The sequence below is a fragment of the Trematomus bernacchii genome, unplaced genomic scaffold (genome assembly GCF_902827165.1).
Source record: "Trematomus bernacchii unplaced genomic scaffold, fTreBer1.1, whole genome shotgun sequence".
NCBI lineage: Eukaryota > Metazoa > Chordata > Actinopteri > Perciformes > Nototheniidae > Trematomus > Trematomus bernacchii.
Genome location: NW_022987771.1, coordinates 3,508,145 through 3,533,386, shown reverse-complemented (window position 1 = coordinate 3,533,386; position 25,242 = coordinate 3,508,145). Strand labels below are relative to the sequence as shown.

Sequence of the window (25,242 nt, the reverse complement as noted above, 5' to 3'; positions counted from 1 at the left end):
ATAGTCCATTTAGCTTAGGAACCTTCCTAACGGAGTGAAATGACCCGGAAGTCCCTCAGTGGCAGCCATGATAAGTGCCGTTCGAATTCTCTAAATTAAAAGGAAAGGAGGTTTCAAACTTCCTTTATAACCTCCTTTAGCTTAGGAACCACTGGACCTCCCTAACCTAAAGGAGAGGAGAACATGCTGCCCCACAATGCCTTGCGGCCGCAGCATTTGCCGTCACACAACAGTCGGCCGTTCACGGAAACAACCGATTATGAACGAGAAATGATATCATGAAAGTTACGGTGCTTATTAAGCATTTTAAAACGTATGTGGTAAGTTGCCAAAGTGCTTTGTTTTGAACGTTCATCAGTATTATAATCAAAAAGAGAAATATGAACGTTAGTTTTTACTGAAATGATCAAATAAAGTCAACATTTCACAGTCTTTACTGAGCTGTGTGGGGTTTGTTCAACTTTTAAAAGATGTTTGAATGGTGATATACACAGTGATAGATGTTAAGGACTAACGTTTATAATAAATACATTTGTATTGATTTTAAGATCTTTTCATACAATCATACGTATTGGGATCATTTGTATTTATGTGGACCGGAGGGAGAGGGTGACGAGCATAAGTTTCACTTTCCTTTTTTATTTCAATTCCAACTTTGGTCATGAAGAATATGTTTCTCTGTTGTCCCCGTTCATAAAGCATAAAACAACAGCATCAGAGCACGGTGCAGAGTCTCTAGATGAGTTTACAGTAGTCCCTCGTTCTTATTAAACATCCATGTTGTAGTCCGCTGAATAGAAAACTGTAGTTTCCATAGTTTCCCCACAGCAGCAGACGCACATTTATGACATCCGCTGGCGCATCATAAACACGTCGGATAGTGAAAGTGCAGTCGGATTCTCTAAAGTACCGCAGTCTCTTCTCCTAAATCCTTTTGAATTCTCCTATCCACTATCCCTTAACCCCATGACGTTTCACTCCGAGGTCAAGGAATAGACGATAGGGTTAGAACTTAGGAGCTGTTTTTTTGGAGTATTCGACCGCAATCCTGCATCTGGGAATGTTAAGCCCTCCCACTATTTTCCAAGAGGGCGTTGCCAGATTTTCAATTTCAGGATTTAACCAGGAGATGGCGCTTCATTCACAAATACAGAAAGACAACTTTTCATGGACTTTCAGTTTTGTTTAGAAGAGCATTTGAACACATCAATATTTTAGATCAAATAAAATATATCTAATCTTGTAATTCAATAATATATAGTCTTTATATATTAAATAATCATAATAATAATGTAAATGTTTACTTTACACTTCTTTATTTGTCATGCGGTCTACCTACGCTGTAAAATGTATTATCTCTTCGATTTACACACGGCATCTATTGCACTTCTGTCCATCCTGGGAGAGGGATCCCTCCTCTGTTGCTCTCCCCGAGGTTTCTCCCATTTTTCCCTTTGAAATGTGGGTTTTTCTCTGGAAGTTTGTCCTTGTATGATGTGAGGGTCTAAGGACAGAGGGTGTCTTTTTCTCATACTGATATTCTGAACAAAGTGCTGTTGTATTTGCAGTGAATATACCCAAATCTCTAAAAAAGGGGCTGCAACAGATCTGATAAAAACTGATCCAGATTTGAACACTTTCCTGACGTCAGGAAAGTGGCGCTACGGCTATTGGGCCAACTCCACCAATCAGGAGGAGACAGCCACGGCATTGCCGTTCGAAAGCGCTGGAGACGCTGTAGTACATATGCCAGGCCTCTAGATGGTGCTGTTGCTCACAGAATCAACCCTTGCAAAAACAGAGCTATAAATTGTCAAATTGAGCGAAATTAGGCATGGCTAAAATGCATGATCTGTTTGGTATTTTGAAAAAAGTATAAATATGCCTTATATAGGTATGGTCCTACACTACATTATTCAAATATAGCATGATAGGTCCACTTTAAGATATTCATTGCTATCGGGATGTTAAGAGCATTCCATGGAATATAACAAAAAGTGTATCTCGAGCCGGTTTCTCAAACTTACCTACCCCACCTTTAATCACTGATTGAGATATAATGAAGCTAACTTAATCTCATACATTCATGGGATTTATGTAACAGTAAGACAGAGAATGTAAGTGTGCACCCACATGCACTATTTTTGTTTGTATATGCTATTGTAAATACTCCTGTTGTCTGCTGTGTTCAGACTCAAGTCCTGTGTGTGATGCCACATTCAGGACATTCAGTGTCCTTTTTTTAACAGAAGACCGTTGCTAGAAGCTGCAGCTAGACTGCAGAAGCATTAGTTTTTTGTTTTTGAGGATGGAACAACTTCACACACAGATATAGGGAGGACATATACAATTAATTTATTTTGGTTTATAAATTAATGTCAAGACATTTATGTTATTGATTTCTGAAGCACTTTCTAAATAATAAAAAGAGAGTTCATATGTATTTACTGCATGTATGCATTGATGAAAAAGAAGCCATGTGCAGTAATATAGAAAATTGAGGATGCAACGCATTGGTATGAATCGTGATGCATCGGGATATCGAATTGAATCGAATCGTGAGACCAGTGAAGATGCACAGCCCTACCTGCCGGTGAGCGTGGAAGTGTGGTCTGCCACAAGCGGGCGGCAGGAGCGGGGCTGTCAGCATCAGCTTGTAGATGGTATTTTAAACTCGTTGCGCTCTGAAACTACGGGGCGGCTGAGGACAAAAAATACACATGCGTTAATCGCGTTTAAAATAATTAGTGGCGTTCATTTTTTTTTCCGTTAACGCGTTATTAACGCGTTAACTTGACAGCCCTAAAAAATACTTATATGTATTTAATACTAATAACATAATGATTCATTTCAGATGATAATACTTTTCAGTGTCTGTCTCATGCAGCAGCTGATCCAGTAATGAGTGACCAGGCCGACAGTAAAAATAAACATTTATAACTAGTTTAGGTAGTTTGAGAGGTAATTAAAATAGCCAAGGGTGATGATCTGACTTGAAGTGTGTGTTTTCCTCCTCCCGCTGCATCACAGCATATACTGTGTATATCACCATTCTTTAATTAAATGTTTTGATAAGTGCATGCAGATCACAGTACAAGATGTGAAGTCAACAGGTAGTCACTCAGAGGAGGGTACTATTTATTTTCAAATGCATATAGGCAATGCCACCCATTTACATGTAGGCAACACTGCTCTTTCAGTCAATAATTTGAATTTGAATGGGATGGGGAGACGTGTGTGATTAAAAATGAGTGGCCAAACTAAGACTTGTTTTTTCAAAAGAGAAAATGCAGATATTACACTCAGAAAATAAATGGTAGACATATCAGTACTCTTAGTGCCAAGTTGAAAGAGAATTCACTGCTCTAAACAAAGTCAAAAATCAACATACAGTAGGGGGGTGGGGGATGGTAAACGGTATGGTCAATGTTTGTAAACACAATCCCCAGGATGTGTCCTAATCAAACCAAAAGAGAAAATGCAGATATTACACTCATAAAAGAAATGGTAGACATATCAGTACTCTTAGTGCCAAGTTGTCTCAGACAATCTGCATTTCCTAATGTGGGACAGTTCTGTGCAAAATGTGGGACACTGAAAAGTCTATGTTAAAAAGCCTCAGTCACCTTAATTCATGTAATGAAAACATCTCAGGTCAGTAACACTCAAAGCTAAATGTACAATACCATGTTCAGCTATGCTACTATTTATAATGTTATTGTTGTTACAACAAAAGATGTTTTTCTTTATATTGAAGTTAAATGCATCAATCTGGTGCACTTTGAGGGCAAAATTAAGAGATTTATGGATACAGCTCTCAACACTCATATAAAACAGAACTGTTATAATAATGATGAGAAACTATGAAATAAGAAATGAATCACATTTAAAATGTAATTATCATATTATATAGTGTATTGTATTATTAAGTAATATCATACATTAACCCCATTATAGCAGATGCCACATTGAATGGATGAACACATTTATGCATCAATAATTACAACAGAGTATTTCTAAATACAAGTTGTAAAAATACTTATATGTATTTAATACTAATAACTAGGGCTGTCAAGTTAACGCCACTATTATTATATATATTTTTTAACGCGATTAACGCATGTGTATTTTTTGTCCTCGGCCGCCCCGTAGTTTCAGAGCGCATCGAGTTTAAAATACCATCTACAAGCTGATGCTGACAGCCCCACTCCTGCCGCCCGCTTGTGGCAGACCACACTTCCACGCTCACCGGCAGGCCCGGACTGGCCATTGGGAGGACCGGGAGGGTGTGTGTATGTGTGGCGCGAGCAAAGCACACCTTACGTGTTGTTGTTGTTGTTAGCACATGGTGCTAGCTAGCTGCGCTAACGGATATAAGGAGCTGTTTCAATGAAAACAGAGGAGTGACATTTCGCCGACAACTGCGCCGAGCACTTGACTTTATGCAGGTAGCCAGACAGTGGGACATTGTACGAAAAGTCAGCACACTCAGCACGGATAGTGCGCGCAACATGATTGCAGCGTCCAGGCAGCTCCCGTTCGAGCATATATGCCTTAAGCTGCACAGTGTCTCCACATTCTCACACACACATACACACTCACACTCACACTCACACACACACACACACACTTTGTATTGTATTATTGTATGAGAGGTTCCAGGTTGAATTGAGGCGAATATTTGTAATGTTCAGAGGTTGTTGTGTTTAATATTCATGAGAATAGTTGTCATTGTTCAAATGATAATAAACAAACATATAAAGCATATTTGTCCACTCATATGTTGATATGAGTATTAAAAACTTGAAAAATATCCCTCTAAGGTACATTTAGAACAGATAAAAAAGGTGCGATTAATCACGATTAACTATGGACAATCATGCGATTAATCGCGATTAAATATTTTAATCGACTGACAGCCCTACTAATAACATAATGATTCATTTTACTTTCAGATGATAATACCTTTCAGGGTTAGGGTTAGGTCCGGTCTGACAGCGCTTAGCTCTCTGCTGCAGAGAGAAAGAGAATTCACTGCTCTAAACAAAGTCAAAAATCAACATACAGTAGGGGGGTGGGGGATGGTGAACGGTCAATGTTTGTAAACACAATCCCCAGGATGTGGGACACTGAAAAGTCTATGTTAAAAAGCCTCAGTCACCTTAATTGATTTGATTTGATGCTCATACTTTTACCTTTACAATCGTTTGCTTTAATATTATTTCTAAATACAAGTTGTAAAAATACTTATATGAATTTAATACTAATAACATAATGATTAATTTTACTTTCAGGTGATAATACTTTTCAGGGTTAGGGTTAGGTCCGGTCTGACAGCGCTTAGCTCTCTGCTGCAGAGAGGAAGAGAAGATCACTGCTCTAAACAAAGTCAAAAATCGTACATCCAAACGGAATAAATATAATTAATTATTATTAATACGTTAAGTCTTGTTCATTGTTTTTCACTTTTATTAAATGTTTGATATTTCCGGCACAGACCCTTTCATACCGGCAATGCGCGATAGAAACAACAGGAACTGCGACAGCATAAATATGCGAACACAAACCTACAGACTGCTGGAGAAGAGATATCACTGGGGGGGGGTTGGGACACACACATTCCGATGGCCAATTAGTTTTAAACAAAGAGTATACTCAACATAGGGGGGTGGGGGCTGGTGAACGGTATGGTCAATGTTTGTAAACTCTGTGACATTTTGACTTTATTTGATCATTTCAGTTAAAAACTAACGTTCATATTTCTCTTATTGAGAAGAGAAATATGAATATGTTAGTGGCTGACCCAGCCCCATGGTCTGTCACAGTAGTGCGGGAAAGAGAAGTGCACTGTTTTGCCTGGCTGGACCTGTAATTTACAGGAAAGGAGTGTGCGCTACTAAAGAGACGCGCTACCATGGAAACCAAACAATGGTGTAGCTGTATTGAAGTCTGAGTGGAAACAGTAATATTTGGAGCGTTATGTTAGAATGAAACAGCCAAGTCGTGACTCACAAAAAAAAAGTGTTACTTCACTAACTGTAAGCTTGTCACTCAGAGTAACCTACAGTTAACTTAATTGCTGGAGAAGAAGAGAGAGAGAGCTGTGGCTGATGGGCCATTAGGTGTGTAAACACACAGCTGAGAGCTGCCGTTTCATTCTGACTGTTTAAAAAACGGTAACAACGGACTATTTTTCTTAGCGGATGCATGTCAATTTAAATCAATACATACAACTATTTTTTAAATCAATAAAAACATTTTCTATGTGTTTACGCGTCGGGATCCTGATCTGCCTGACAAGGCTCCATTTAAAATATAAATATTTTTAGTGAATTACTGAGTTTAGGCACGTTAATAACGTTTTAATGAAGTTGAATACAGTATATTCATATTTGTCAGTGATTTCATGTCAATTCGGCGAACATAAACATAAATGATCGTGGTGAAGATGATGATTAAATTAGGATTAAAAATCGAGAGCCGGCTGCATTTCCTCTCGTTCGTTTTTTTCGACTAAACAACATTATTTTGTTAAATAACAGTAACAACATGGTGATGTTTTGTAAATGATTACATGTCTCTTATTTAGCACAGACTATGATCCTATCCGTGACATATGGATCTTAACAAAGATACGCTATACAGTAGTACCAGACATACTGTACATCCAGCGTACTGTATGAAGTTGATTTCACATGAGCTCCAGTGTGGAACCCCACTGCACCCCCTGGTGGATCAATGATCCATTACAGCTGGCTTCACAATAATTACATGTATTTATCACGGGGGCGGTCTCAAGTGAAATTGGAGGTTGTCTCTTGATCGCGGGCAGATCACGGGCAGACCTCGTGCCGACCACGGCCCTCGCGTTTCAAACTGTCCTAAATGAGCTGTTACATCTGTATCATTTAAGTTGTGAGTTTAGTGATTTTGACCCAAAGAAACACTGATGCATTAATCAATAACAATAATCCACAGCTCCTCTCTCTGCTCCAGAGGATTTAAAAAATATATATCCCCAAGCAGTAAACCTAGGGGAAACACTGAACTCATTACAGCTATTGATGGACTGCTTGACAGAGATCAAATCCTGGCTGAGCCAAAATGTCCTCAACCTCAATAGGCGCGTTCACACCAAGTACTTTTCCCACAGTAGTTCCTGAGAACTTTAGTTCATGAGAGTTCTTTTAGTTCTGATGAACTAAAGCAGATCGCGTTCACACCAAAATGAGTTCCTGGGGGTGGATTAGGCAAATGAGCCGCTGACGTCACTTCTTCTTCTTCTGCTTAGCTTTTCCTGGCAGGCCGCAAACAACTTCACGGCGAGTACAGTAGATGGCGGTATGCACCTTAAAGTTGCAATCCGCCAAAAAACCGAGAGAAGAAGAAAAAAAACTTCCGCTTCCGCTGTATGCTTGTGTTTACCTTCCGACCTCAGTCAGACACGCTATGGAGTTGACTGAAGTTGTGGTTTTGGTGCTGAGTTATTTAAGCCAATAACTCAGCCACAAATACAGATCGTGGTTAAGAAGCCTTAACAAAAGGACTGGACGGCGACAAGCACACGCTATGGACATGTTTCGTCAGCTGATGATGATGACCGTTATCACGCCCAAAGAACAGCAATGGTACGTTCAGTAAATCACATTAATACTATCTAATGTAGGATTTATGGAGTTATGTCGGGCTAATTTGTGTCTTTGTATGTGTTCCAGATATGCGGTGCTTGAAGCGAAACGACTGCAACATGGACAATATCAAAATCCAGGTGGCAGCATGTTGCGTATTGCATAACCTGTGTGAGCGTCGTGGTGATGAGTACAGGGAGGAATGGACTGCCTTACCGGCGACCCAGCTTGATGACAACCATTCATATTTTTTTGTTTATTACAAATTAAAGTAAAATATACACAAGTGTCTTGATTAAATGATTGTAGAATAAGGATTTTGGACGTTTGCCCTGCAGCCATGAATTGCATTAAAAGCAGCAAGAAACTTTGAATTGATTTCATTTTATACACATTTATATCTGAGTAGGCAATATCAATATAATCAATTACTGTAGTACATGTCATTCATTTATTTGTGATATAAAGTCTGTGCCTAGGTGGTGCATATTCTGGAAAATCAATTGAGAAACAAAAAGAACAATCTGAAATTGTTTAAATGACTTCTGATTTGTCTGACCATAGGAAAGAGTTAGATAAGAAATAATACCACTAACATGTCTGTAGTATTGCACAGTAAATAGGCTCAGCAGTTAACACCTTTATTATATATCCTCCTATGTTCCCTTACTATAATTAATTAAAATATTGAACTCACAACACTGTTAATTACAAACTTAACCATTTCTCTTTCTATAAATAGTGTTTGTGTTGATGGACGCCATTTTGAAATACAATTGAATGATCTTTTTCAAAGACACATATGGGGTGGGACACAATAAATAAAGCTTCGCCAGTTTCATGGTGTCATGATGGTATCAGAATAATCACTTACATGTGATGTATAGGATGCTACACAGGTCACCATAAAGTGTCAGGAGAAATAAGCAAGATACATTTTCTGTTTAATCGCAATGTAGGTTCTCTTTTATTTATCAGCAGCAGATCAATAAGTGTCAGTATCAAAACAATATAATAACAGGGACACAACGACATCCTGACTGCAGTGGGGCTTGAACCTGTGCTCCCCTGATCCGAACACCAACGCACCAGACCACTCCACCACACGCCTCCCAACAAGTCATTGTACAGTTTATCAACGACGACAAGTTTTTCTTAATTTTTGTATTGAAGGCCTGTTGGATTTAATCAGCTCGCTTAGCACTGCCAGAAGCCCAGCCTGAAAGGTATTTTGTTGCTCCACCTGGCGCGCCGACACCTCCACCTGGCGCCGCCGAGTCAGCATGGCGCTGCATCAACATGAGCAGCTGGTCGTCCGATTCCTGGGCCTTGTGTGAATGCAGCAGCCGTTCGTCGTGCATCTCCTTGGCACGCAGGTCCTCATTCTCCTTGCTGACCATGGCACGGCAGTCCATGGTGTCAAGGAAGCTGTCATCGCGTGCCCACTTTCCTAAGGTGAAATATGCAAGATACAAGATCAGTTTAATCGCAACAACGACACAACATTGTCCAAATACCAGAAGGGGAGCAGCCCATAACAGAGAGCCCCCCACGTCAGAGTCATCACTGTGGGCGATCTCCACCTCTGAGGCCCAATCCCAAACCACTCCCTCGACCCTACCCCTCCGTGACGGAGTGAACTCCGTCTGTAGCCACACTCGCAGCTCAACGAGGCTCCCTCCTGTCAGATGGAGGGAGTAAATACAGCGGCAAGCTTTGGGACAAACTCCCCTCTCTCCGGCAGAAACAGGAAATGCCGTAACTGTATGTAACAACGGTTTCAAATCAGCTTCTCTTAGACAAAAAATGTAAATTAATAACTCAAATAAAACTCCAAACATCTTTCATTGTGTTACTTTTTTGTAAAGCTCTTTTAGTTTTAAACCTGATGTTTATAAGCTTCTTAGTTTTTGCAACAGTCTGTAAATATACACAACTTTATAATAAAATGCACACATTTACCTTTTTCTAGACTAAACACAGGTATGATCCTAAGTTAAAAAAATATGAGGTTATCATGAGGTTGTTAACATCGCAATTTATCAGTGGATGTTTGCTGGAACTACTTTTTAACAGCGTGTTTCCTGACGGACACACACAGCGTGACTCCGGTCAGGTAGAGACCGGTCTCAAGTCAGCACCGATGCAGACTCGCTGTTTGAGGGCTTGATAGCCCACTCCCCCTCCACACTCGTTGGTTTGGAACAGCACTTAATGTGGCGGACCCTCCGCGCGAACGCGCAAACGGAGGGGTAGTGTGTAGGGGTAGGGTGTAGCATGTCGTTGTGTCCCCGAGACACTTCACCCCAAAGTGCTCCTGTGGGGATTGCCCACAGTATTGAGTAGGTAAGCTTTGGATAAAAGCGTCTAACAAGTGACATGTAATGATTCAAAAAGCTTTTGGTGGCCATATTGAATAACAAACCAATGTGGTTTACTTGTTATCCACAGTTTAGCTGCTAAATGTTACCTTTACAAAGCTACGCTGAAAACACAGCAAAGTTCATATAACGGTATTAGGTTAGTTGAAACTAATATTTTTATAGTTAAACTCAACACTTTTCTTTGTGCTCCACATATCTAAATGTATAAAGTGTGTTTTCACCTCCGTTCCCTCCTGTTTGCTGCAGTATGGCAGCAGCGGTCAGGATGGGATCCTCTGTGATCAGATAGTGGTCCTGATGGTGTCCGCTGACCGGGCGCAGGCTGCCTACTCTCAGCGGGGGGGAACTGAACGTGGAAACTGTGTTTCTCTGAGGGATCCTCCATGTAGTCTGAGAAGCCTTCTGAGGAAATAAGGTCAAACTATTTAGGATAATACTATGAGAAGGAACAATGTTAAGCCAGTAAATAGAATTTCAATTACATTTCTACTTAAATGTGCAAAAATATTAGAACATCAGTCTTTGTGGCATGCAGGTAATCAACTGTTTAAGCTTTTACCATTAACATGTAGAATGAATGTTGCAAATTACTTGAAATTACTTCAACTACAATCTATTGTTTACCTCTATGCATTAGCCACAGAGGTAGCATTATGTCCAGCTAGCATGCTAATTGCTAACGATATATTCTCGTTTTATCCCGGAGGGGAAAACTAGTTTCTAATCCTGAGAGAAACACCTCGCCTGAAACACACGATTAGTGCCATGAGTTAGTGAAGCAAATTACAGAACATTGCACTTATTCACAAGTCAAAACGTGTTCATAGCGGGCATGGATGAGAATAGCTAGCTAGCTAGATGTTATTAGCCAGCTTGGACCTAACGTTAGCTAGTTCTACCATGGCTAGCTCGATCTACTGAGCAAATAAAAGTACATCTAAGACCAGTATTGTGCAGATTAAAACAGTGCAGTGCATGTATTTTATTTTACCTTGGTAGTCGTCCCGACATGACTTTGCCAGGTCTGCTAACTTTGCAGAGCCAGAGAAACTGCATTCAGTAGAAGCTTCGGAATGTGGCGCTTCGCGTCCTCCGAGTCAATCGCCAGAAGCGCAGACACATCCTCATCCTCATCACTCCACCGCTCCAATTGATTTATTTAGTGTTGCTATAATAACTGCTTTCACAAAAGGAATCTCTTCGTGTGTGCTGCGAAGCGAGGAAATACAATGGCCGCTTACAACAAAAAATTCTGAGTCAAACGGGCGTGGTTTGCATTCCGCACAGCCAATCAGACGTAGGAACTACTTTCTCCCACGAGAGACCCTGCTCTGTAGCAGGGACTGAAAAGTGAACTAAGTTGAGCTACTTTAGTTCCTGGGGCTTTTTGGTGTGAACGCAAATATATCGTAGTTCTGATTAACTATTGTGGGAAAAGTACACCAAAGTACTCCGGTGTGAACGCACCTATAGAGAGCAAGACCGAGGTCATCTTTTTTTGGACCCCAACCTCCAGCCTCTCCGGTTGATATTCTGGGCTCTCTCAATAAAAACATCCTCCCCTCTGTCATGAACCTTGGAGTGACCTTCAATAGCGCTTTTAAATTTGATAAGCAGGTCAGTACCGTAGTCAAAACCTGCTTTTTTTAAATACGACTATTGGCCAAGACCAAGCCGTTTTTATCTTTTAAAGACCTAGAAAGGGTTATTAACGCCTTTGTAACCACAAGGCTGGATTATTGCAACGCTCTATACGTGGGTATGGACCAGGCGTCAATTAGACGCCTGCAGCTAGTGCAGAACGCAGCTGCGCGTCTTCTCACTGGCCACAAAAAGCGTGACCACATCACCCCAATTCTGGCCTCATTGCACTGGCTTCCAATTAGGTTCGGAATTGATTTTAAACTCCTTTTATTTGTTTTTAAGCACTAAATGGGCTTGCTCCGGCCTATATAGCAGAACTCCTCCATCGCTACACCCCAGCCAGAGCACTAAGGTCGGCTGACCAGCTGCTGCTGGTAGTGCCCAAGACCAGGCTAAAAACCCGAGGTCACCGAGCCTTCGCAGCAGCTGGCCCTAGGCTCTGGAACACTCTGCCCCTCCATGTGAGGTCGGCCCAGACCCTAGGGGTTTTTAAATCAACACTAAAAACTCACTTCTTCTCCCTGGCCTTCTAGTCAGAGCTGAGCACGACACATGACATTTCCCTGTATTTGATTTTATATTTGCTGTTGTAATTGATTGTCTTCTGTTTGCGATTGTAGTAATGTGTTATTTATTATTTGCATGTACAGTAGAGATGAGCGAGTCCTGATTCATCCGGATCATTAACCCGGATCCTAGAAATGAGCTGGTCATGACGAGTCTCCCCTCTCCATTAACCCGAGTCCTTGAGTCCCACACTTGGTGTGACGTACAAATTAAAACTATAAATTGCGTCACTCGCTACTCTCTTTATAACATGTAAAATCACTTTACAACGTACCCCAAGTCCATCTACCTACCCTTTAGCAAGTATACAGTCACAGGATAGCTGCCAGAAGTGATCGTTTGGCTCAGGGGAGGGGACGCGGATCAGTGAAACTTCCTGCAGACTCGTGGGGACTCAGAGGAGCCGACGGCTCCAACAGCAGACTCGCAGATTCGCAAATCCTGACTCGCTGCAACACACAGCGGATCAGACTCGTGCGGACTCGGAGCCGTAACCGTATAGCAGCAGATCCAGAGATCCAGCAGACTCGTCCGTCATGCACGAGTCCACAGCAGACTCGGATTCGCAAATCCTGACTCACTGTGTGTGCAACACACAGCAGAGCAGACTCGTGCGGACTCGGAGCCGTATATAGCAGCAGATCCAGAGATCCAGCAGACTCGTCCTCATGCACGAGTCAACAGCAGACTCAGATTTGCCAAATCGCAAAATAACCCTTTTTTTTGTGATCAACATTTTTTATTAAAGCAAAATACACTGTGTAGCGGAGGTTAATATAACGTCAGTTTAATAGATAGATAGATAGTACTTTATTGATCCCAAATTGGGAAATTGTTGTTGTTACAGCAGCATAAGCCATTTTACAATAAAACAAAACTACAAAATATACAAGAATAGAAATAAAAATAAAATAAAATATAAAATATAAAATATACATGTCGAAATAGAAAATATACATGCAGATATTATATATATATATATACACAAATATATATATATATATTCAAAATATATGGAATAATAATATGCTCGTGAAATGCAACAACTTTTCGGTTTCACCAATAGGATTTCTACGGTCTTGGTGATGCTGACTCATATGACTCAAATGACTCGTATGATCCGGATCTCTTCAATGACTGACTCAGAAGACCCTGAGTCCGTAAAATGATCCGGATTTGCCATCTCTAATGTACAGCACTTTGGCTCGACCAAAAATCGTTTTTAAAATGTGCTATATAAATAAAACCTGATTTGAATAGAATCAAACATAATTAAAACATAAGTATCATTTAAAACGGTATTTTATTTACGTACATTTATAAGGATGGCATTTTTTAAGGATGGTTTAGATACCAGTACAATTCCATGATTCTCTACACAGCGGATCCTAATTACTTCAATATACACTCCTTTATCTCGTTTGCATACTGTCTAATATCTACTTTATGTTGTAGTAAAACATCTCCTTAATACAACTGTATTTATTGATATTTCTCGCTAAAGACTGCATTTTATTGTACTACATTGAACACATCTTGCTGACGTTATAAATGCATCTTCGCCCAATACACACTTTTACTGAATTGCGCCTGAATGCACCTTAACCGAAGTCAATGGCACCTCCAAGCTAACGTTAACTCTCCTGTAGATTCAAACATGGATATAAAGTAGTAGGCAATAGTTTTAGCGGAGGTATTTTACCGCACAACATGCTCGGCAGCAGAGCCTCTGAGCCCCGCGGTCGCATGGCGGTGCCTGGCCAACGCTTAGAGCGGCACAGGGGAACAGTTTGCGGAGTTGATTCTTAATACGTACTCTTAAAGGTGGGGTAGGTAATTTTGAAGAGACCAGCTTGAGTGCGCTAGAATTTGAAAATACACAGCCGGAACAAATCTGCCACTTCCTTACAGAGCCCCTCCTCCAACACACACGAACGCACACATGACCAATGAGGGCACGAGATAAGTTTGTGCACAGATGGAAGGCTGACAGGCAGGTAGGCCATCCAGTTATTTTAGCCGCGCCGGCTCAGATGATTGGTCGTGCTTTTTACAGCGCCACAGCTTCCACAGATGAAATTTTGTTATGGATTTTTTGTCAAAGCACTTAAGATATTCATTGCTATCGGGATGTTAAGAGCATTCCATGGAATATATCAAAAAGTGTATCTCGAGCCGGTTTCTCAAACTTACCTACCCCACCTTTAAGTTAACCACTTTTTTAACTTTAACAACAGTAATGGCGCTGGCATGCATTAAAATGTCGATGTTCCGTTCGAAACAGTGAATACAAGAAAAGTAAATAACACTTGCTAGTTAAAAATAAGTAATTAATAACTCAGGTGGTATGCTTACTTGTTTTACGATGATTTGAAGTAGTTCAGAAGCAAGCACATGTTCAGCTGCCGAAGAATCGCTGTAAAGAGGAACAGGAAGTCTCACACAGCGGTATTCTCGTTTGAGGGCGTGTCATGACCGTGGCGTTGACAAAAGCATTTTTATGAAGTTTTCCAAAGCGTATTTATAAGAAAGTTCAGAAAATGTGACTTCATTTATAAATTAATGAATTCTTAAAACATGTTCTCATTGTTACTTAAATGTTACTTATTTAAACGCACACTGAAAACAAATTAACTTGGGGCAAGTAAATTACATTAGAAAATAGAGTTTTATTGACTTCACCATCCTCCGAGTCCAGTGATATGGAAATTCAACTTTGCAGTGGTTACACATAACTCTGGTTCTATCAACTCCGCTGCCTGAAACAGATACAAAATGTCCCATGTTAGAGTTTGGTACCGTTCTCCATGTTTCTGTCCCCGCCACTTATTTTCATGCTTCACGTAGGTACCTGTGAGCACTGCAGCAGTCTAAGGCCCGCCCAAAATACTCTCATTGGTTGGGACGCGATAATAACACGTTAACTTGCCCAGCCCTACTATTCATTCATTCATTCTGCTGCTCTGTACAAGAAGGGACAGAGCAGACTCTTTCTGCTGAGGAGACTGAGGTCTTTCGGGGTGCAGGGGGCACTCCTTCAGACATTTTATGACTCTGTTGTGGCATCAGCCATTTTCTCTGGTGTGGCCTGCTGGGGCAGCAGCATCTCGGCTGCTGACAGGAAGAGACGGAACAGACTGGTAAGGAAAGCCAGCTCTGTCCTGGGGAGACCTCAGGACACTGTGGAGGTGGTGGGAGCCAGGAGAATGGCAGCCAAGCTGTCCTCCCTGCTGGACAATGTGTCCCACCCCCTCCAGGACACCCTCTCCTCACTGTGCAGCTCCTTCAGCGACAGGCTGCTGCACCCCCGCTGTCTCACGGAGAGATACCGCAGGTCCTTCCTTCCTGCAGCGGTCAGACTATACAATAATAACTGTGCAATATATACCTGGCTGCTAAATCCTAAGAACTGTTAAAGGATGTATTTTGTAAATTGTGTAACTTTTATTATTTTTTTATTATATTAAAAAATCTTATTTTAATTTATTTGTACTTTAATACTTTTTAATGCATGTAATATATGTAACATTAAGCTGTCTGTGGCTCTTTTTCTACTGTAACAACGTACATTTCCCCTCTGTGGGACTAATGAAGGTATTCTGATTCTGATTTTAATGTTCCCCGTTTTAAATGTATTTATAAATGTATTTATAAATGATTTATTCATTGTTAAATGTATGTATTTATTTTTTCATCTTGAGACAGAAAATCAAATAGGTAAAAAGAAAATACAAAATTACATTTTGGGTGTATTCAGATTGCGAGTTCCCTCTTCTATCATCATTTATAGAAGTGCAACCTTAAACATGTACAGCAGTAAAATGCAACATTGACAATAATCAAGAAACCTCATAAATAAAACACTGACAGGGAACATTTTATTGCAGTATCATTACTTTTACATAAGAACGTGTTGTATATTTTTCTGAGAATACTTGCATACTTTTACTTAAATAAGGTTTAAATGCAGAATGTTGAATTTGTAACAGAGTATTACCATTCTATAGGCGTAGTGTAGCTGTGAACTATCCCAAATACAATTCATTGTTTACATTGCAGCTAGTGCTAAACCAGAAGAAAAACCCCTTTTTCATTTTTAACTGGAAGTGGAAAGGGCTGGGCTACATGAGGTGAATTGAGCCAACAAAAATACACAATAGGCGGGACTAAGAAAGATAATATGAAAGTATAAAAACAAAGGCATTAATTAGGGCTGCAAAATGTCTCCCAGATTGTTAAATGCTAACACTTGACAGTTTTTTCTGACTGTGTGTTTCCTGTTTCCTGCAGACGTCCAGCAGCTGGTGGTGGTTAAAGAAGAGCTTCTCCCTAACCAGCAGGAGTGGAGCACCCCCCCACACATTAAGCAGCAACAGGAGGAACTCAGGATCAGTCAGGAGGGAGAGCAGCTTCAGGACCAGGAGGAGGCTGAGATCACCAAGTCCACTTTCACTCCTGACCCTGTGAAGAGTAAAGATGATAAAAAGAAACCTCAGTCCCCACAGCCTCATCAAAGACGAACTGAACACATGGAAACAGAAGCTGATGGAGATGACTGCCGAGGACCAGAACCAGCCAGGAACTCAGATCCAGAGAGCAGTTTACAACCAAAGACTGGAGACTCTTCTGAAACTGACGCTGAAGACTCTTCTGAACCTGACACTGAACACTCTTCTGAACCTGACAGTGAACACAGTGATTGGGAAGAGACCAGAAAACCTGCGTCGGGCTCAAACTCACAGAAAAATAGATGGAAATCTGTCAGTGATTCAAGCCGTAGTGCTGAAAAGAAACGATTCAGCTGCTCAGTCTGTACCAAATCTTTTGCATTGAGTAGAAGTTTAAATAAACACATTAGAGTCCACACAGGAATAAAACCATTCAGCTGCTCAGTCTGTAAGAAACCATTTGAAGTGAGAAGAGATTTAAATCGACACATGAGAATCCACACAGGAGAGAAACCCTTTGGCTGCTCAGTTTGTACCAAATCTTTTGCATTGATTATAAGTTTAAAGGAACACATGGCAATCCACACAGGAGAGAAACCACACAGCTGCTCAGTCTGTAAGAAAGCTTTTGCAGTGAAAAGAGATTTAAATCGACACCTGAGAACCCACACAGGAGAGAAACCCTTTAGCTGCTCAGCTTGTAGCAAATCTTTTTCACAGAGTGGAAGTTTAAAGGCACACATCAGAGTCCACACAGGAGAGGAAAAATACAGCTGTAATGTTTGTGACAAAAAATTTAAATGGCATAATCATTTCAAAACACACAAGTGTGTTGGTCGTCAGCTGCTTCCGTAACTGTAACGGACCGTCTCCACAGCAGCGTTAAAAAAATCTTGGAGGTGGGCGTATCTGAGGCTTGGGGATTTTTTTGCGATCAACCAATCACATGAATCTCCCGCCCGCGACATACGAAGCCAAAAAGCCCGAAGTAAACTGGATATAAACTCCCCAAAACAGGCGAAAACATACCACTGTCTCTGCCACCTCCCTCCATGCCTGGCTCCTCCGGTTTATATCCCGGTAGGTCTGGTCATAAAGCACCGGGTGATTGATTCGCTACCGCTAATTTCTCCTCCATTTTTTGGAATATGAGGAAATGATCTGCGGTATGTCTCTCCCAGCATACACGCCGTTTGATTGGCTAGAGCTTGAACTGCCAGATTTGCGTACACAGGATTTGATTGGCTGCCGCTTCCACCTCAGCTTCAAAAGTTGAACATTGTTCAACTTTGAATCTTGAAAATCCTGAGAATCTCCGCTCGCCTGCCCACAATGCATTTCGGCGAAAAGTGAGGGAAAGTGACGTCACCCCATTCAAAGTGAATGGGCAGAAGCGTTTCAAGATTTTTTAACGCTGCTGTGGAGACGGTCCGTAAGGGAATACATTTGCCTATTTTGTATCCTGATGACCTAATGCCGTTACATGTAATACGGTACTCCCTAAGCCTGATTTCACCCACCTGCAACCGATTTGCTAATAATCACAAATGTTAATTTCTTCGACTCCTTGAATCGAGTATTTCTTGTTTAATAATCGTTACATCTCCTCAGGACCAAGTTCCTGTGTCCTGCCTTTCACCTGCTGATCACCCATTGCTCATTTAAGGTGGACTGACCTTTACAATGGTCCAGCTAGTCTTAGTTTCTTAATGCAAACGTTTTGTAAAGTGATGCAAAACGTGTTGTGTGCTCTCTGCAGGACGGTGTCTGTACTCAAAGATTGTTTATGAAATGAGAGCTTCACTCTGTTTTTGTTGTCCAAACAACGCCAACAGAGCGATACCTCTTCTTTCCAACAGATGGCATAAATGTTACATCATCCAGTTCAACTGTCATCCACATATTAATGATTCAAAACAGCAATGTGTGTATGGCTAGTAATTGACTTTTTCAACAGAATATGCAAAGGTTACAGTCTTGAGGCCATGTCCAATATGTTTATGTTTTGTTTGATTAAGGGAGGTGTGTGGCGCAGTGGGTAGAGCCTTGGTGTTGGGATCAACACAGGTTCAAACCCCACTGCAGTCAGCATGTCGTTGTGTCCCTGAGCAAGACACTTCACCCCAAATTGCTCCTGGGGGGATTGCCCACAGTATTGAGTATGTAAGTCGCTCTGGATAAAAGCGTCTAACAAGTAACATGTAATGTAATGTAATGTAATTAAATATACTGAAATGAGCATTCATTGACTAAATTATTCTTAATTACTGTCATTACATCATGGGTTTGCATTGCAATATTAGAAGAAATAAAGTTGGGTGCGTTCTAAGTTGCGGGAGTTCATTGTTTAGAAGTCCGCTGTGTTTCATCCAAGCTTCCACTTCGTGCTCCAATAAAGTATCTGTTGTATGCTTTACCTGCTCCAGTAACAAAAGTGTAATTCACTGCACAGAGACAAGAGATAGTGATGGATCCAGAAAAGAACCAGAAGATAGTCCGTATAGAGCCTTCAGGTTCTGAAAATTATCAGGTATAGAGCTAAAAAAAAACATGAATAGAGCTAGAAGCCAGTACAAAGCCAAGAAAGAACCAGTAGAAAGACAGGAAGGAGCCAAAAGAGTTTATATTTGTTATCTTTTAATATGCAAGCTCTTCTCTTAAGATATTAAAACTTCCTATCTCAACATGTATCCTTTTATTCCAATTACAAAAACCTTACATTTTTGCTGCCAATTATTGAGATTGTTTCACAGCTTTTATCTTAAAATATTTAGTATTTTTTCTTTACATATACATTACATAGGATGAACAGCACGATCCACTCTGCTGGATTCTGCCCAAATCTGCTCAAAATGCATGCAAACATCTCGCTTTATCCATACTCCTGCAGTTGTATTGCTATTGTTCATAGTGAAGTTTATTAGATGTTCTGAACTGTTATTGTTATTCAATTCAATTCAATTCAAGTTTATTTATATAGCCCAAAATCACAAATCCTATTTGTCTCAAGTCAACAAACTAAATTGGCAATGTAAAACAATGTAAAAACAACAACTGTACGCTGTACTAAAGAGGAAAGTCTTTAACCTACTCTTAAATGTGTGGACACTGTCTGCCTCCCTAATCGTCACTGGAAGTTGATTCCAGAGGAACGGGGCTTGGTAGCCGAAAGCTCTAGCACCTGAGGACTCTGGGAACCACCAACAGACCTGCACTCTGGGATCTTAATGCCCTTGAGGGGCAATAGGAGATTAAAAGATCCTGTCGGTAGGATGGTCCCTGACCATTGAGCGCTTTGTATGTGGGTAAAAGTATTTTAAAATCTATCCTGGACTTAACTGGTAGCCAGTGCAATGCTGCTAAAACAGGAGTGATGTGGTCCATCTTCTTTGTTCCTGTTAAAACCCGTGCTGCAGCATTTTGTATGAATTGAAGGGTCTTTAATGATGAGTTTGGACAGCCTGATAAAAGGGAATTGTAATAATCCAGCCTGGAGGTGATAAAAGCATGGATTAGTGTTTCTGCATTGTTGCGATTTAGAATGTGCCTGATTTTTGCAATATTCCGTAGATGGAAGTAGGCAGTCCTTGAAATGTGCTTTATATGGGATTTAAAAGACAAATCCTCGTCAAAAATAACATGATGTATTATGTATTTAATATAAAGTGAAATACCCGTACAAAAAAGTCAGAAAAGAAAAGGGACTCACTTAAGGAAAAAGGTTCTGAACCAGTGAGAGTTCTTCATTTGGTAAGAAAGCAGCTAAAACGCAGGAGTTTATTTTAATACCTTTGTCTGTTTGGGTCTGTAGATTTCTCCTGAATTCACCAACAGTTAGGATCACATGAAGCTTAATTTGCATATTTAGACATGAAACGTCAGAAAACTTGTAAAACCTTGATTTGAGTATGCAAACAAAACAAAACAATAATTTTTAACCTGGATTTACCAAATGTTCACAATTCTGTTCTGGAATACTCCATAATTAAAACATATTTGATAAGAAAATGCCTAATTTGCACATTTAAACATAATATTTCATAAAAGTTGTAATACAACAATGAATTGTCTTAATGTCAGTAATGAAGTGAGTAAGTTTCATAGTGATATCTATTAGTTAAATATTTTACCCTATTCACATGTAGTGTCCCTGTCATGACCCCTATATTTATATTAAAGTCCCCACACGAAACCTCTAATATTTGGGCAGGAGCTCCAACAAGCCGTTTAGGACAGAGAGTGAATACACATACTATACTGAGATGCTGTATGAGAAACCAATGAGACTTTCGAAAATTGCACAATATAAATCTATTTTAGTAGACCTCAACAATGGAATTATGATCAGTAGAAATGGCCATGACATGGGACCTTTAGTACATTTTAAAATGGCCTGTATAACCAAGCCTAATACGTTGTATACTCTTTGAAGTCAACAGGAAAAAATGGGAATTACTAATTTGTGTTCCGTGAGCTTCATCTTTCAACGTCTTTGTACTGTTTATAACACACTACAGGAAAGGGAACACACTAAAAAACACAATAGGGCCCCTTTAATATTTGGTTTAATTGTTATTTTCACTGTCTATGTATTTTGAACATATTTAAAATGTATTTCAGGACATTTCTATACCCTGTATAACCGGGACTTGCATGCCACACATGGTGTATCCTAAAAATAAAATGAGACTGACTATAATTTATATTAAACGTGAGCTTCTACGTGTTATCTGCACATTATTCAGTGAGAGGAGATCAAAGGTGAACCTCTCACCTGCCTCCTCCTGCAGCAAGTCTCCGAGAGCCCCCCCCCTGCCGGCGCTGACTCGGCAGAAATCCACTATCTGCTTGAACTTTGGAGCGAGGTAGGACTCCTGAGGGGGGGGGGGGGGGGGGGTGTTTCAGCGATGTGTTCCTGTATGCACACATTCATTGCATGGCTAAGTTAGATACTCGATTCTGATTGGTCATTTCGGACAGTCCAGAGGTTGTTAATTTTAGCTAGTAGACCGTTGCTAAGGAGAGCAGACCCTTGCTAAGGAGAACTCACGGCACATAATCCCTGCCTTAAAGGTCTCCTATTATACTATTTTTAGGCATACATTATAGGTCTCAGATATATACAAATATATAAAAAAACATGTCGATGAAGTGTTTTGCTCAAAATACCAAACAGATCATATATTCTAGCCTCAAACCCCTCTATTTCAGCCCTGTTACTAAAGTGCTGATTCTGGGTCCGTAGCTTAATACTCAGCTAAATGCTGCCGTGATTAAACACCATATCATGTTCAAAACCACATCAAGCATTATTTCTGAAACAGTATGGAGCTCAAATGCTTTTTCTCTCTCAGGTTATTTCCTGCTTCTTTACACATACTCTCTCCAGTACAGGTTAGCTCTGAGTGTTAGCGATGCTTGCTAATGTAAACAAAGACCATAATACGTCCAAAACACGTTGTGCATTGTTTCTGATAGCGAGGTTTCTGATAGGGCCGTGGGTCTAAAGCAGGGGTGGGGAACCTTTTTCCTCTCAAGGGCCATTTCCATTTTTTCAACATCCTCTGAGGGCCATACAAATTAATGACCTCTGCTTAAAAATACTAAAATCACAGCCCATTAATTTCGCCTTTCTTTCATGCTGTGCAAAGAAAAAGCAACCTCTTAATCCAGATATCTTACCATGACTCGCGCATGCATTCACGTGCACGGTTGTGGCATGACCACCAAAACAGAAAGATATTGGACACAAGATGTTTACTTTATTCTGTTGTTTTTTTATAACTATAATGATCATATAAAGATGTGCCTTTACCTCACTGGTTGGAGAAAAAGCTTTTTAAATTCGTTAGCATAGCTAGCTAACCAGATGCTAATAACAACAAAGTTATTGACTGTATGATCAGTATGACAGATGAACAGATCGCCACTGGGCTTTCAACTAAAGACACAGCCACGCAAAAACGGCGGCATGTGTACGGCTCCTTATGGGTAGGCCTACTGTAATTGTTGGCCGGAGCGACGTTCTGGTGCTCTCCGTCAGAACTGCACCAGTTTCAGACGAGACATATACCACGTGATGACACGTTAGGCTCGTGTTGTGTTCAAGGACCCTGACCTTGGCCAGGAAAAACAGGCACTCGCTTGTTTAATTTCTTTGCGGTCTAGATTTCTTTAATTTTTGTCTTTTTTGCGCGTGTTTATAAATTACCTCGAGGGCCGTATCAAATGGTCTCGCGGGCCGTATACGGCCCGGGGGCCGGAGGTTCCCCACCCCTGGTCTAAAGCCAGCCCACATTTTCATATCTGCAGCAAATCTGGATCAGCTCCGTTGTTCCCCCGTTTTTAGAGATGTGGGTACGGAGGAAAAGAGAGAGGGTTTTCACTTTGTGAGTTCCCTAACACACCAGGGACACATATTTATGTATAAAAGACATGAAAAAGTGCATGTTGCATGAAAGGAGACCTTTAATAACGATGAGGCGTTTTGTACCTGCAGCTGGTAGACGCGAGGATGCAGAGGCCGGTACGTCTGTTTTATAGCAGCAGCTCTCTCTGCACACGTCACACTAAGACGCCTTCGCCGGTCCACTTCCTGTGAAATCTAAACAGGAAATGTCGTGATGAGTTCTTGTGATTTTTATTTTGGGGGGGAAACCTTTCAGTGCACATACTATACAAACAATAAAATGCAAAATAATCCCTATAAAAGGTAAAAAGCTAATGTCCATGCAGCAGAAGAAGAGTGAATACAGACAAAAGAGGTAGAATTATCATTATGAAATATAACAAGACAAAAAACTCTGCTGATTACATTCTGATTTGTGTTCAGAGCCATGGACTCAATCTCCCAGGATCCTTCATTATGTAAAAACTACAACCACAAAAAGGCAGATTTATCTTTGCTTATGTTGGATTGGTGTAACTGATATGTGTATTTCTAGACATGTTTGACAACTTTTAAAACGTTATCAAATATAGTTGGGGAAGAACCATGACATAATGAAGACAGAAGGAGTCTACAGGAAATAATGAGGAAACACATGACTCATGCAGTTTGAATGAAACTCAACCGGGTAAACTGTCATGATGAAGCTCCACCTATCACCTGACTCACATGTCACTAACCAGGAAACAGGCTGTTATTCTGCCATGCTGAGACCACACACACACACACACACACAGACTCAGACTCACACACACTCACACACACACACTATAAGATCCAACTTTACCAAACACAACTCTTCCCAGTTGTACCAGAACAAAGACTCAAAGTGAGAGGAAGTCTCAGGGAACAGGGAGCGGCTGCTGCTGAGTTTACTGCTTCACTCACAGACAACATGGCTTCCAGATTAGAGGAAGATTTCTGCTACTGTCTGCCATGACATCTTTAAAGATCCTGTCGTCCTGTCATGCAGCCACAGCTTCTGACCCGGCAGTGAAAGTGGAGGCTAAAAGGGGTCAGAATGTATGTACACACACACACACACACACACACACACACACACACACACACACACACACACACACACACACACACACACACACACACACACACACACACACACACACACACACACACACACACACACACACACACACACACACACACACACACACACACACACAGTATTATTGTATGAGAGAGGTTCCAGGTTGAATTGAGGCGAATATTTTTAATGTTCAGAGGTTGTTGTGTTTAATATTCATGAGAATAGTTGTCATTGTTCAAATGATAATAAACAAACATATAAAGCATATTTGTCCACTCATATGTTGATATGAGTATTAAAAACTTGAAAAATATCCCTCTAAGGTACATTTAGAACAGATAAAAAATGTGCGATTAATTTGTGATTAATCGCGATTAACTATGGACAATCATGCGATTAAATATTTTAATCGACTGACAGCCCTAGTATTTTTACAACTTGTATTTAGAAATACTCTGTTGTAATTATTGATGCATAAATGTGTTCATCCATTCAATGTGGCATCTGCTATAATGGGGTTAATGTATGATATTACTTAATAATACAATACACTATATGATAATTACATTTTAATTTGATTCATTTCTTATTTCTTAGTTTCTCATCATTACTATGAAAGCACCCAGTGTTTTAAATAATGGTCGGAATGTGACCTGTGAGCCTTCTGAATTACTGTGGGATAGCACATTCTAAACTAAAATGTTCAATCAATAAAGTAACATCTTATCTTATCTTAAAAATATCTTCATATTAATAATAATAATAAATCATACAGTATGTGTCCGAAAGGGAGCAGGAGGAAGCAAACACAAAAATATACTAAAAATATACTGCATATTAAAGCAAACGATTGTAAAGGTAAAAGTATGAGCATCAAATCAAATCAAGTTTTATTTATATAGCACATTTTTAAACGATTTTTGGTCGAGCCAAAGTGCTGTACATATAATAAAAATACCCTACAGTAATGACACTTTACAGCAAATACAACAGCACTTTGTTCAGAATATCAGTATGAGAAAAAGACACCCTCTGTCCTTAGACCCTCACATCGTACAAGGAAAAACTTCCAGAG

The 25,242-nt window shown here is 40.3% G+C and overlaps 1 protein-coding gene across 1 annotated transcript in view; it reads left to right on the top strand.

Moving 5' to 3' along the window:
• LOC117496782 (zinc finger and BTB domain-containing protein 24-like) overlaps positions 1–25,242 on the top strand; it is a gene marked incomplete at its 3' end in the record, with an annotated part of 48,397 nt that overhangs the window by 9,253 nt on the left and 13,902 nt on the right. Inside the window, exon 4 of the mRNA XM_034148536.1 lies at positions 16,514–17,425. Coding sequence (XP_034004427.1) covers positions 16,514–17,425 — 912 coding nt within the window. The remainder of the gene's footprint in view (positions 1–16,513; positions 17,426–25,242) is intronic.